Raw genomic sequence first — 13,886 nt, 5'->3', positions numbered from 1 at the left:
AGTGCTGACACAAACCACCTTCGGAGCAGATAACACACATCACATGTCACCTGCAATGCTGGCCTCTTTATGGTGTCAAGCAGGAGACCAGCTCTGGTAGCCACTGCGGGGTTGACATCCTCCACTGCTGTCAGGAAGCAGCAGAAGGCATGTGCCAGGGAGTACTTCAGCAGGTGGTTTTTGGTTACTGAGTGAATATCCAGAAATCTACAAATTACAGCAACTTTTTCCACTGCAATGTAAAAGAGAAGGCAAAATACGTAAATACACACACACCTACACGCACATGCATACACATTTATTTAGCCAGTCTGAGAACTGAACTCACAGACAAAAAGTTAACTCTGGGTCTCCCACATGGTTTACTTTAAATCCCAACAGGAAAGTCTAATACCACCATCTCGAGTGTTCCATTTCATCTGTGCAGCAGAGACTCTTTCTACTCAGAGCAGAACTTTTTTTTCCCATGCAGCCTTGATCTAACTCTGGGTTGTCTTTTACAATTTTTTCATGGTCTTTCCCTTTGTTTAACTTTCAGCTATATTTCAAAATATTCCAAATGTCTCTATGCTTCTTTCTGTGGCCATTCCATAGAAGCTCTGCAGATAACAGAGAGAGGTAGGAGGTGCCCACCAGTCCTGGCTCTGGGTTCTGGTCCCCTACTCTACTCTTAGCAGGTCGTGGTGTGAAATGGCAGACCAAATAGACATTTCCTGCGGCTATCAAAGCCAGCTATTTCTTCCATGCTATAAATATACGCTTACTTGATAGATTTCTAATTATTCTGCAAATCAATGTTAAACAATTCCAGCCACACTTAAAGCATGGCTTTATAAAAAGTTACAACAGCTAGCAAAGCAATATAGTGCAATGCAAATTAAGATGTTTCAGTATTTTGCTTAAGCTGTTGCAACAGCCTAGAATATTCTTTTGTTTGTTTGTTTTGTTTTGTTTTTTTGAGACGGAGTCTCACTCTGTTGCCCAGGCTGGAGTGCAGTGGCACGATTTCAGCTCACTGCAACCTCTGTCTCCCGGGTTCAAGTGATTCTCATGCCTCAGCCTCCCAAGTAGCTGGGATTACAGGCAGGCACCACCATGCCCAGCTAACTTTAGTATTTTTAGTAGAGACAAGGTTTCACCATGTTGGCCAGGCTGGTCTCGAACTCCTGACCTCAAGAGATCTGCCTGCTTTGGCCTCCCAAAGTGCTGGGATTACAGGCATGAGCCACTGCACCCGGCCTACAGTATTCTTCCTATTGACATTCTACCATCCTTAGAGAATCTCTGCTGAAATTCTGTTTTGTAAAGTCTTCTCTGATCTCCTAGAGTGGCCTTTCCATCCCATGAACTCCTGTAAAAGTACTACTCATTTGCATATCATTAATTTACATATTGCATTTGTGTGCTCAGAATATGAGCTATCTATGAACACAATATGTGCTCATTATATGACATATTTTATTTTGTGGTCTTGATTATATTTATGCCTTTTATAATTTGTCAACCTCTTACATGCTTATGTTTGATCTCATCAATTAAACCGGAAGCCTCCTGAGGACAGCAATCTGCTCTTACACTTCTTTCTATTGCTCCCATAGCACCTAGCACATATCTAATTTATTCAATAAATTCACTGATTCGCTTATTTTAAAATATATATATATTAAGCACACATATGTATACCACTAAGAAACTATCTTAGGCACTTGGGAGGAGATAGAAGTAAATGGAAAGAGGAATCATTCATAACTCTTGACCTCAAAGTTAAATTGACTAAAATAGATAAGACACGTAAAACTATAGCTGAAATATAACTTTGAAAAAGCTGTAAATGCCTCTAGTGTGGTATAAATAAAATGCTATGGGAGATCCGGGGATACATAAATCACTCTCCACAGGGGGGACCTAGAAGGTGGACCTCAATGGCGGCATTTGAAGGTGGATCATGTGGAGGTGGCATTTGTGTAGGGCCTTAAAGGAAAGAGGATGAAAGGTGGAGAGCCCAGAATGGCCCCCGCGTGGATGAAGGGAGGCAGGAAGCAATGGGAACACAGCAAGGGTGTGTGTAGAAAGAAGCGCAGGAAATGAGGCTGCCTGCAGTTGCAGTCAGACCATCTGAATGGCAGTTTAAGGAGTCTGAATTTTATTCTCTAGGCATTGAAAAAAAACCCATTAAAATTTCTTGAATAGAAAAGTAACATGACCTTGGCTGGGTACAGCGGCTCGTGCCTGTAATCTCGGCATTTTAGGAGGTCAAGGTGGGTGGATCATCTGGGGTCAGGAGTTCAAGACCAGCCTGGCCAACATGGCGAAACCCCATCTCTAGTAAAAATACAAAAATTAGCCGGGTGTGGTGGCAGGTGCCCGTAGTCCCAGCTGCTCAGGAGGCTGAGGCAAGAGAATCACTTAAACCCGGGAGGCAGAGGTTGCAGTGAGCCGAGATCACTCCACTGCACTCCAGCTTGTGCAATAGAGCAAGACTCCATCTCAAAACAAACAAACAAACAGAAAAAAAAAAAAAAGGAAAGAAAGAAAAGTAACATAACCAGAGCCGAGATTCAGAAGATTAATCCTAACCCTCCACAACATGATGCGCTATCATATATATATACTAACTAGCCCCTGAGATTCCTGTGGGCATTAAAAAGCAAGAACGTTTTGAAGTGGCCATATATTAAGGAACTGAACTAAAGGTATAATAGTTACCTCACTGATGAAACTTCCATTTCTGTGCCAAACTTTTGAGACACAAACCTACAGAACTGTTCTGAGAAGCCGCACTGTGGCATGCCGACCCTGCCTGCTACCCCGAGAATGGAACTACTAGCAGATTGGGGTGAGAGTGGGCCAGCAGACATGCGGCTAAGAGAACCCTCCCAGGTTCCTTCCTTACCACATTACTCTGAGAACCTGCTGTTCTATTTACTAGGAAATTATACCCAAGCTGCACCAGACTTGGTCCCTGATCCCTCAGTGGCAAGGGTATAGAGCAGAGATTCTCGAACCTCTTATTAAAAATCTCAATTTCTGCCCCGGCACAGTGGCTCATGCCTGTAATCCTAACACTTTGGGAGGCCAAGGTGGGCAGATCACCTGAGGTCAGGAGTTCAAGACCAGCCTGGTCAACATACTGAAACCTTGTCTCTACTAAAAATACAAAAATTAGCCTGGTGTAGTAGCATGCACCTGTAGCCCCAGCTACTTGGGAGGCTGAGGCACAAGAATTACTTGAACTCAGGAGGCAGAGGTTGCAGTGAGCCGAGATCATGCCACTGCACTTCAGCCTGGGCGACACAGCAAGACTCTGTCTCAAAAAAAAAAAAAGGAAAAACTCAATTTCTGGCATCACCTCCACCTCCCACTGAGATTCTGATTCGGTAGCTCTAGGATGTGGCCAGATAATGTGCATTTTAACAAATATTCCCAGGAACCGATGCAAGTAAACTCATAGGTTGACTGAATCCAAGCCAGTGCCTGTTTGGGAGTAAACATGGGTGCAGTTAATCGCTACACTCGGGTAACAGGCATAAGCTGGGTCTGTCCTATGCAAACCCAGACAGGACCACCCTCCCTAAGGACCACTCTGCAAAATGCTCTTATTTTAGAGAGGAAGCTCAAAGCAGAACCCCCAAAGGACACCAGCCAGCAGGAGAATGCCTTTTAAAAAGAAGGGACAAGAAAGGAGGTGCCAAAAAAGATGCCGTGACCAGACACCCGTGTACTGTGTGACCCAGAATGAGTTTTAAGCTAACACAGAGGTACCTGCTTCAAACCTCATCTTCCAGTCTTTGCTGTTGAAATTGCCATTTATGATTGTCCAGAAGATGTCAGCACCATGAGGAAGTGACAGGGCATGGAGGAGAAGAGGGACTGCCAGTGAAGACAGCTGAGAGAACTCGGATTTGACGACCCTCCACAGGCTAGGGAATCAAGGAGAAGCAAAGTGGTGACAGTTATCACAACTTTTCCAGAAAAAGATCCTGTCCTCTTAATTTATGGCAAGCGTAGTTACAAGACGGTGGGTAGGGATGCTTTTGGTGAAATTACACTCATCCACGAGAGGATAATCCTCTGACAGACGTTTCCTATGCTCTATCCTCTTAACGTGACACTGCAGAAAAGCACTTTAACTTAACATTACATTTTATAACTTAAAAATCTGCATAATGTAAATTCAGCAATATAAATAAATGACTGTTCAGTAATATACAAAGTCAAAATTAGTTATGTTAGGATGATGGAGTAATATGTGATTTTTAAAAATTTTCTTACAGTGAGCATCTGGCAAGTTTGGTTGGTTTGGCCTGCCCAGCCTCTTATGATGTCAAAGAACAACTCTTTTTCTCTTAATAACAGCCTCTCCAAGAACAGACAGGTCATCAGTCAAGCTCCCCAACCTTCTCTATCATAAGGGGGAACACAAACAGGCTGATCAAAGAACGTCAACACCCTGAATAAAGTGATTAGCTAGGAGAAGGCGTATGACCCAAGCATGGGAATAACAGAACTCTTATTTCAGGGACTGTTATGCACTCTGGGAGAAAGAGGCTCTCTCTCCTTCTGAAATCTCAGGAATGAAGGGTGATGTCAGCCTGCAGCTGCCAATGACCCTCCTTCCCATCTCACAGGGACAGCCTGTGCTTAACGGAGAAGCCAACACTTAGTTCCATTTAAGAAGCCAAGCCAGAGTTGGGCTATGAGATGGGGAGGGAGTGAGAAAGAGGAGGAGGAGAAGACAGAGAAAGAGATCCCTGATAACATCCTGCACCTCAGCAAGTTTCAGCTAAGTTCCTATCAAGTTCTACCGGAATAATTCTGAATATAATATATTTTAGTAATAATACATTATTGTTTCCATTTTTTTCAATTATTTAAAGTATGCCTTTTGGTTGTTTTTGTAGTTGTTTTGTTTTGTTTTGTTTTCTATTTGACTCCAGAGTCAATATCAGAATCAAAACTACAGTTGACCCTTGAACAACACAGGTTTGAACTGTACAGGTCCACTTATACATGGATTGTTTTCAATAAATATATTGAATTTTTTTAGGAGATTTTCAACAATTTTAAAAAGTTCACAGATGTACCATGTAGCCTAAAACTAGTGAAAAAATTTAAGGAAAAGTTATGTCGGCCAGGCGCAGTGGCTCACGCCTGTAATCCCAGCACTTTGGGAGGCTGAGGCAGGTGGATCACAAGGTCAGGAGATCGAGACCATCCTGGCTAACACAGTGAAACTCCGTCTCTACTAAAAATACAAAAAATTAGCCGGGCATGGTGGTGGGCGCCTGTAGTCCCAGCTACTCAGGAGGCTGAGGCAGGACAATGGCGTGAACCCGGGAGGCAGAGCTTGCAGTGAACCGAGATTGCACCACTGCACTCCAGCCTGGGTGACAGAGCGAGACTCCATCTCAAAAAAAAAAAAAAAGGAAAAGTTATGTAATGAATGTATAAAATATATGTAGTTACTAGTCTATTTTAACATTTACTACCATAAATTATACACGAATCTATTATAAAAAGTTAAAATTTATGAAAGCTTACACACACAAACATTTACAGACCATATATGGCGCCATTCACAGTGGAGAGGTATGTTAAGCAAATGTAAAGACGCAGTACGAAATCATAACTGCATAAAACCAACTGTGGTACACACTGTACTACGGTAATAATTTTGTAGCCATCTCCTGTTGCTATTCAGGTGAGCTCAAGTGTCGTCTGTCTGTGTGAGCAGTTCCTCTCTCCAGTAAATTCAAATCACAGTAAAAAGTGATCCCTCGCAGTTCTCACGTCTTTTTCATTGTGTTTAGTGCAATACCGTAAACCATGAATAGCACCATGGGTCCCATACAAAGTGCCACTAGTGACGCTGGAAGTGCTCCCAGAAAGCAGACAAAAGTCACGACGTTGCTAGGAAAAGTTGAATTGCTTGACATGTACCATAGCTTGAGGTCTGCAGCTGCAGCTGCTCACCATTTCAAACAGACAATTCATCTTGTAAACAGATGGCATAAACTTACGGTATTGATAAACACAGTATGGTACTGCAAATGCATTTTCCTTATGATTTTCTCAATAACATTTTCTTTTCTCTGGCTTACTTTATTGTAAGAATACAATAAATAATGCATAAAACATACAAAATATGTGTCAATGAGATCTTTATGTTATCATAAGGCTTCTGGTCAACAGTAAGCTATTAGAGGTTAAGTTTTGGGGAAGAGAAAAGTTAGACAAGGATTTTCAACAGCACAGGGGTCAGCATTTGTACCTCCCCATTGTTCAAGGATCACCTGTATTTGTGACTTTACATAGCTCATGCTGCACCGGTAAGAGAAGGGAAGAGTGACACGTGCCATCTCCATTTTACAGAGAGCCTATGGAGGTACGAGCCACTCCAGTTGCCTGTTTTTCAGAAGGCATACTAGAGCTATAGAATGAAAAGGAGTGATTTTTTAAACGCCATATGCTAAATCTAAATAAGTGGAAGTCAGACAAACAGGGACCTCATCCCAACCCTGCCATTCATAAGCTGTGTAACGATGTGCAAATTCTCTAAAGCTTTGTGTCCTCCCAGCGTGGGCTTTAAACAAGATGTGCAGAGAGCATGGTATTTAGTAGGTATGCAGAAACCTGAAGCTGCTACCACCATCATGATGACAAGGATGATGATGCTTCCAGAGCACAATAGGCCCTAGGAAGAGTGCAAAGGAAAAAGAAGATATAATTTGTGCCTTCATGGAACTTCCAGTGTAGTTGAAGAATGCAAACCAGGCAGCCCAGCTAGAAAACCATTTCCATGACAAAACCCAAGATTCGGCCAGTCCCATTCGCCTTTCCCAGCTCTCGAGGGCAGACTTGTTTGGAAAGGGGCAGAGCATCTCTTCCACAAGTCCTTTCATTGTCCATCATGGTTTTTGTGTCATGGTGGCACTTTGCGGAGAAAACCTGGCCCTTTAAGGAGAAAGCCTGGGCTATGGACCCTAAAGGCCGAGTGGGTAGTCCCGTGGCACTAACAGTCCATTTGGCAAGTGTACATTCTGGGGGATTGCTTTCACAATAAAAAATAATGCCCATTTCGTATTCCCATGTTGAATTCATGGAGCGTCTGCCTAACTCTCGACCCTATTCCTTCACTCCTTTCGTCCAGATCTGCTGATGGTCTCGAACTTCACACTGTTCCCTCCGGGTCATTCCTACTCTTCCCCACTCCAGGTCAGCCATATCTGCCCTTTCCCTTTCCCCAGCTTCTTCCTCCCACTGCAGCTGTAGAATCCCTGTTTTCTTGGGAAGAAACTTCTATAGATCCTCCACCTTTCTCATGGTATGCTTCTCTAGTGGGCTGAAGAGTGCTCCCCGAAAATTCATGTGCACTCAGAACCCCAAGATGGGGACTTATTTAGATTTCATCAGTTAAGATGAGTTCCTACTGGATAGAGCGGGTCCTAAATATAACGAATGACTAGTGCCCTAATAAGAGGAAGGGGCACTCAGGGACACACAGGGAAGAAGACCATGTGGCAAAGATTGGAGTGAGGCAGCTACAGCCAAGACATTCCAGCAATTGCCAGCAGCCATGAGAACCCAGGAGAGATGGAAGAAAGTCTCCTCAAATCAAGCAATCCTCCCACCTCAGCCTCTCAGCAGCTGGGACTATAGGCTTGCACCACCATACTTGGCTAATTTTTTGTTTCAGCAGAGATGGGGTCTTGCTATGTTGCCCAGGCTGGTCTAAAACTCCTGGCCTTAAGTGATCCTCCCACCTCTGTTTTCCGACATGCTCTAATTACAGGGATGAGCCACTGTGCCTGGCCTTAAGATTTTCTCTTGAGAGTCCAGAGTCTCAATGAGTCTGGACTCCCGTCTTCACCAGGCCAAATGACCCTTGCTTCCCAAGACTTCCTCCAGGCCTCCTCTTAGCAGTCTCTTTCTTTTGAAACCCATGACATTGATGCACAGGGTCCTCTCCCAGTTCTTTGGTCCATCAGGCACCTAGTTCAGTCTTGCTCCTCAGGCGGGCCTCTGCAGATGCCATCAGTGGATCAAGCCCTGGTCTCATTCACACCTCCTCATCCCCAGTGGCCTCTGTCTTTACTCTGCTGGATGAGATGCTGACCTCCCCTCTATAAGGCTGAGAACACCCAACTTCCCCCCCATCCCCCAGCCCATACTGACTGAGACTCCTCTGCCCTCTTTTCCATACTCTTCTCCCAAATATCAATTTTTCTGGCTTCATCTGCTTTCAATCGTAGAATGGATCCCAGAGACAACCGTTTCATCACTCTGGAATCCTCGTCCCTCTGAGCTTCCATCATAACCATATCATCAGTCCCCGGTCCCCAGTAAACCCTTTGCCCATTTGCTCTCATCCACTCCTAAGCCCCTGAGCGCCGGAGAAAAAGAAACCCAAACCCCTACTAAGGTGGTCCACTGCAAACTGGTGCTAGCTAACCTCAGCCGAACCCTAAAGCTGGTGATTCTTTGGTTATTTCTTGTTTACTTCCTGCTGCTTTCCTCGTGCAGGCTGTCCCATACTCTTTTCCATGTTCCTGAAGTTCCCAACACAATGTCTGTCATCATCTCTCAGGAGAAGACATCAACACCTAATATTCTTAAGGCTTAAGTCAGCCGTTATAAACTCCCCTTAACACTTTCTCTTTGCCTCAAAATTTATCTTCTTTCAAAGGAAAGGGTATTCTTCCTGTTTTCCACCCTACCCTTTGTTCTTGATCGCACACTCTCCTGCCTTCCAGAACTTGCACCCACTAACTGTTTTCTTTCTCTGGCCCTTTCCCACTGACCATAAATATGTTCGGATTTTCTCTCTCTCTTTTTTTTTTTTTTTTTTTTTTTTGAGACGGAGTCTCTCTCTGTCTCCCAGGCTGGAGTGTAGTGGCAACAATCTCGGCTCACTGCAAGCTCCACCTCCCGGGTTCACGTCATTCTCCCGCTTCAGCCTCCGGAGTAGCAGGGACTACAGGTGCCCGCCACCACACCCAGCTAATTTTTCTGTATTTTTAGTAAAGACAGGGTTTCACCGTGTTAGCCAGGATGGTCTCGATCTCCTGACCTCGTGATCCGCCGGCCTCGGCCTCCCAAAGTGCTGGGATTACAGGCGTGAGCCATCGCGCCTGGCCGTTCAGATTTTCTTTATCCTAAAAATCCTTAATGTCTACTCCCTTTTCTCTCTAAGTATCTGATGTTTCCTTTCCTCTTCTAACAAACCTTTCAGAAAAAAGTTCTGCATTGTGTGTTTATATTCAGTAAGCTTTGCAATGTGCTCTTAGCACTCTCTTAAATTTGGGTGCTTTCCAAAAATCTCTCTTTTCTCCATACTCATTCTAGTAAAGCACACCTCTGACTCTATTTTAAGGTCTTCCATGGATCTCCAAACATCATTAAATAAAATCCCTATCTTCAAGGCCCTTCATACTTGGGTCCCAACCTACTTCTCCAGCCTCATTTTCCATTACTCCCTTACATCCACACCATCCGGCAAAATAAATAAATAAATAAATAAAGCTTCGGCATCCCCCAAGTATGCCCTGCTTATTTCTGGTCCCTTCTTTCCAACTCTGCTATCTGTTTCCTCCTGACATTCCCAGGTTTTACAACATGTCCCACCCATCTCAAATCTCTACCAATGAAAATTCTATCGTTATCTCAATGCCCATTCAAGTGGTATTGTCTCCAGAGCCTTTCATCATTCATCATTCATCCAGAAATGCTCTCTCCCACCTCTGAGCTGTATAAAGCAGTCATTTATCACATTCCCTTGGATTGACAGTGACTTATATATACATGACCATGAATCTTAGTTTAACCAAGACTGTCGAGTTTATATTCATCCTCTTGGGGTTATTATGAAGACCACCTCTCTTCACTCTCAAACGTACACAAATTTGAATACTAAATTATATGGTCACCTTTTCTCTATATAGGATTCATGCCCTTCCAAACTAGATTGCAAATTCCCTAAGTACCCAGAACAAGAATGTATACAGTAAGCCCTCATATTTGTTGAATGAATAATAAATAAATAAACAAAATGAGTAAAGAAAGATAGAGCCTCAATGTGGTTTGTCATCAAGTTAACCTGAACCAATCTTTTCCTTTTTTACTGACTCATTCTCATACATATAAAATAAGGATGTTTCTGTTTATTTCCAGGAAGATTGCAAAAGTTATTTTAAGGTTTTCAGGAGGAAAAATGCTGTAAATCTAGGGTAACGTTTTATTATAATTTTCAAAATGTCTCACCAGTCTCTAAAAAATAACTTATCAGATAGTATATGGAGAGATTTAGACATCTATTAGCAGTTCTATTTTAAGTAAGAAGGTAGGTAAGTCCTTACTTAATTATACTAGGTAAATATTAACGTATTTTTTGGCATTTTTCTATATTTTCTATATTCTTAAGCCATCTAACAAGTGAAAGGCATACAATAATTTTTACTTTAACTTTTCTATTTATTCAGTATCAGGCAAATGGAAATTACCATTTCTTGTATTAACGTACTTTTAAATTAGACTAAAAAAGAAAAATAAAAGTAGTTATCACAGGCAATCGAGCTGTCCTGGCTCAAAAAATAACCCAAACAAGCCAGTAAATCTTAATCTAACTTTAATTTTCACAACTAAAGCCTAATGTATAAACAAACAAAACAAACCATTAGGAAGACGTACCTTGCAATCAACATGTGGTCCTGAATGTAGGCTAAAAATTGAGGGTGATCTTTTCTGGCAATGTATAAACATTCTCCATGCAGACAGAGAATCTTCAGGCAATTGAGCATATTAAAAAGAATGTCTGGCTCTTCAAACTTAGCCATTTCCTATACAAAAAACCACATGGTTACTAAGTTATCCAAAACAGTAATGCTACAAAGCCAAGTATTCAAAGACATCAGAAAATATACCTGGAAAATGGTATATATTAGTCTCAATGTTACCGGAAGCTGTTGGTAGCAAAATTTTCTTTCGGTATCATTCTTTACTGCTGTGAAGAAATAATTACACAAAAATTAGGCTAACTCTTCCTCTCCCCCATCATTCATCAATTTATCAAGATCATAAAAACCAAGAAGAGTAAAAAATTGACATATATGCAAAATTGTTTGAGAAAAGTTTTTATCTGCTCTCCACATTAGCATATATCCCTGCTATGATACAAGTGCAGGAAATCTTCTGAATTGAGGATTCTCAGTTTCCATTTTCCACTGCGCAGTCCATCATGTATTCAGATGCCTTTGGCTCCCTGGAGCTAACCCTACCCAAAGACAACTGAATACATGATTGACTGCACAGTGCTGCTAGTTCTGTTAGTTCTGCTGCTCCCTGAAGGGACCTGGAACCTGGCTAGCTATGCCTTCCTAATTGGAAGGGAGATATGCAGGTACTAAAGAGAGGTGTTTGGATGGGCGCGGTGGCTCATGCCTGTAATCCCAGCACTTTGGGAGGCCAAGGCGGGTAGATCACTTGAGGTCAGAGTTCAAGACCAGCATGGCCAACATGGTGAAACCCCATCTCTACTGAAAATACAAAAATTAGCCAGGCATGATTGTGGGCACCTGTAATCACAGCTACTTGGGGGCTGAGGCAAGAGAATCACTTGAACCTGGGAGGGTGGAGGTTGCAGTGAGCTGATGTCGAGCCACTGTACTCCAGCCTGGGCAATAGAGCAAGACTCAGTCTCAAAAAAAAAAAAAAGAGAGAGAGAGAGAGGTGTTCAATTTGTACTAGCAACTAAAGAGGTTTATCCCATGGATTCTCACAAAAAGAGGTAGATTTTGAAACAGTTGAACATATTCAGATGAGAACAACTACTCATTATTTTCACCCTCTCGGGAGGATCTCTAAAACTTTTGCCCCCATACTGGGGGCAGCAATATATTATACATGAGGCATGCTAGAGAAAAGAATTCACAAGCTAACCAGATGCAGAAACTAGTGCAGAATGTGTTAAAATCACCATTACACGTTTTGGCAATCCCTAGGATCAGAGGCAACGGCAGTCAAATTCTCTTGGTCTAGATACTGAAAAGTCCATTGGGAATCTTCCGCCTGAATGTATTTTAAATGCTTGTCATAAGTACTTGACTGTTTTGTTTGATGTGAAAGTTTTAAATATATTTTTGGTGGTGGACATATCTGACCACGGTAAGAAATAGGGCCAGGCCTCAAGTTGGGAAAAAGGGAAACACACTAGAAGGGAGGGGAAGTCTCTGAACACGTGTCGACAGAGCGCCCCTGAATTCTAGGACAGAAGAGCTCCAGATCACTGCCTGAAGGCCCGCAGAGCAGAAGCAGGAGAGAGGCTCTGAACAGCAGGGAACCCTGGTCTTAAGGCCTGCAGAGCAGAAGCAGGAGAGAGGCTCTGAACAGCAGGGAACCCTGGTCTTGGAAGAAAGAGAAGAGGGACTCTCCTGCGGAGACAATTTATAACTGCATCCTGCAAGACAGCGGAGAGTCTGAGCAGGAAAAGAGGCTAAAGCTGCCACAGGAGCCTGGAGGAGCATGCAGGGGAGAACAAAGCATGTGTTTTAATAAGTGGACTGTATAACAATTCAGCAAGGAAAAGAAAAACATTTAAAAATAAATTGCTGGCCAGGCGCAGTGGCTCACGCCTGTAATCCTAGCACTTTGGGAGGCTGAGGCAGGTGGATCACTTGAGGTCAGGAGTTCGAGACCAGCCTAGCTAACATGGCAAAACCCCATCTCTTAAAAAAAAAAAAAAAAAAAAAAAAAACTTAGCCAGAGTGGCGGTGGGTGCCTGTAGTCCCAGCTACTCAGGAAGCTAAGAAATGAGAATTGCTTGAACCTGGGAGGTGGAGGTTGCAGTGAGCCGAGATCACACCACTGCACTCCAGCCTGGGCAACAGAGTAAGACCCTGTCTCAAAAAAAGAAAAGAAAAAAGAAATTGCTTAATTTTAACCATTGCTCCAATAAAATATTACGTAGAGATAAAAGCAGCAGTTAATTGATCTGTGTGCTAGCTTAGGTTTAAAAAATATATTTGCATAGAAAGAGTACAGGCTATTGGATCATGAGTGAAGTCCCAGCTTCCCATAGGCATGAATGCCTGACAGAAACACAACTGTAGGCCTGGGCCCTGGCTGCTGCAGCACCTACAACAAGTTAATTAATCCTAAATTAAAGTAGAAGACCTGGGTTCTAGTCCCAACCCTGCCACTAATTAGTTGTTTCCCATTCCCAGGTCCCCATCCCAGGGATACCCAGACTTGAAGCTGGGGAGTGGAGCTTTTGTTTGTGTTTCTGCTTCTCAGGGATTCCGATGTTCCGTTACAGCTCTGGAATCATGTGAAATATGAAGTATAAATTGTGAATGAATAGTAGGAGTGACATGACCAGGGGCAAGTTGTTTAACCCATCTGGGATTTATTTTCCTCATCTGCCAAGTACAAAGGCTAAACTGGATCAACAGATTGTAAACTTCTTTTCTGCAGAATATTCTGTTTGCAGAAAATCTTAGAATTCCAACATATGGCCGGGTGTGGTGGCTCATGCTGTAATCCCAGCTCTTTGGGAGGCCGAGACGGGTGGATCACTTGAGTCTAGGAGTTCGAGAACAGCCTGAGCAACATGGCGAAAACCCATCTCTACAAAAAGTTTAAAAAACTAGCCGGGCATGGTGGAGCATGTCTGTGGTCCCAGCTACTCGGGAGGCTGAGGTGGGAGCACTGCTTGAGCCCGGGTGGTCAAGGCTGGAGTGAGCCGTGATCGCGCTCCTGCACTCCAGCCTGGATGACAGAGCAGGACCCTTATCTTAAAAAAAAAAAAAAAAAAAGACCTCCAACATATGAAAGAGAGTAAGTTGGAGCAATCTGGCAGAAGCAAGGTGGGGAGCCTGGGTCTTTATATTTTG

The 13,886-nt window shown here is 43.1% G+C and overlaps 1 protein-coding gene across 20 annotated transcripts in view; it reads right to left on the bottom strand.

Moving 5' to 3' along the window:
• Window positions 1-13,886, bottom strand: part of UNC79 (unc-79 homolog, NALCN channel complex subunit) — a 374,208-nt gene that overhangs the window by 110,179 nt on the left and 250,143 nt on the right. For 19 of the 20 annotated variants that reach the window (XM_063793093.1, XM_054666247.2, XM_054666242.2 and 16 more), the window contains 4 exons: window positions 10,920-10,999; window positions 10,687-10,835; window positions 3,763-3,920; window positions 51-232 (listed from right to left, as the gene is read on the bottom strand). In XM_063793093.1, the coding sequence (XP_063649163.1) occupies window positions 51-232; window positions 3,763-3,920; window positions 10,687-10,835; window positions 10,920-10,999 (569 nt within the window). The remainder of the gene's footprint in view (window positions 1-50; window positions 233-3,762; window positions 3,921-10,686; window positions 10,836-10,919; window positions 11,000-13,886) is intronic. The other variant, XM_054666243.2, reaches the window with a different exon arrangement.

The sequence above is a fragment of the Pan troglodytes genome, chromosome 15, assembly GCF_028858775.2.
Source record: "Pan troglodytes isolate AG18354 chromosome 15, NHGRI_mPanTro3-v2.0_pri, whole genome shotgun sequence".
Classification (NCBI taxonomy): domain Eukaryota; kingdom Metazoa; phylum Chordata; class Mammalia; order Primates; family Hominidae; genus Pan; species Pan troglodytes.
The sequence above is the reverse complement of the archived record's forward strand: the minus strand, read 5'-3'. Positions and strand labels throughout refer to the sequence as shown.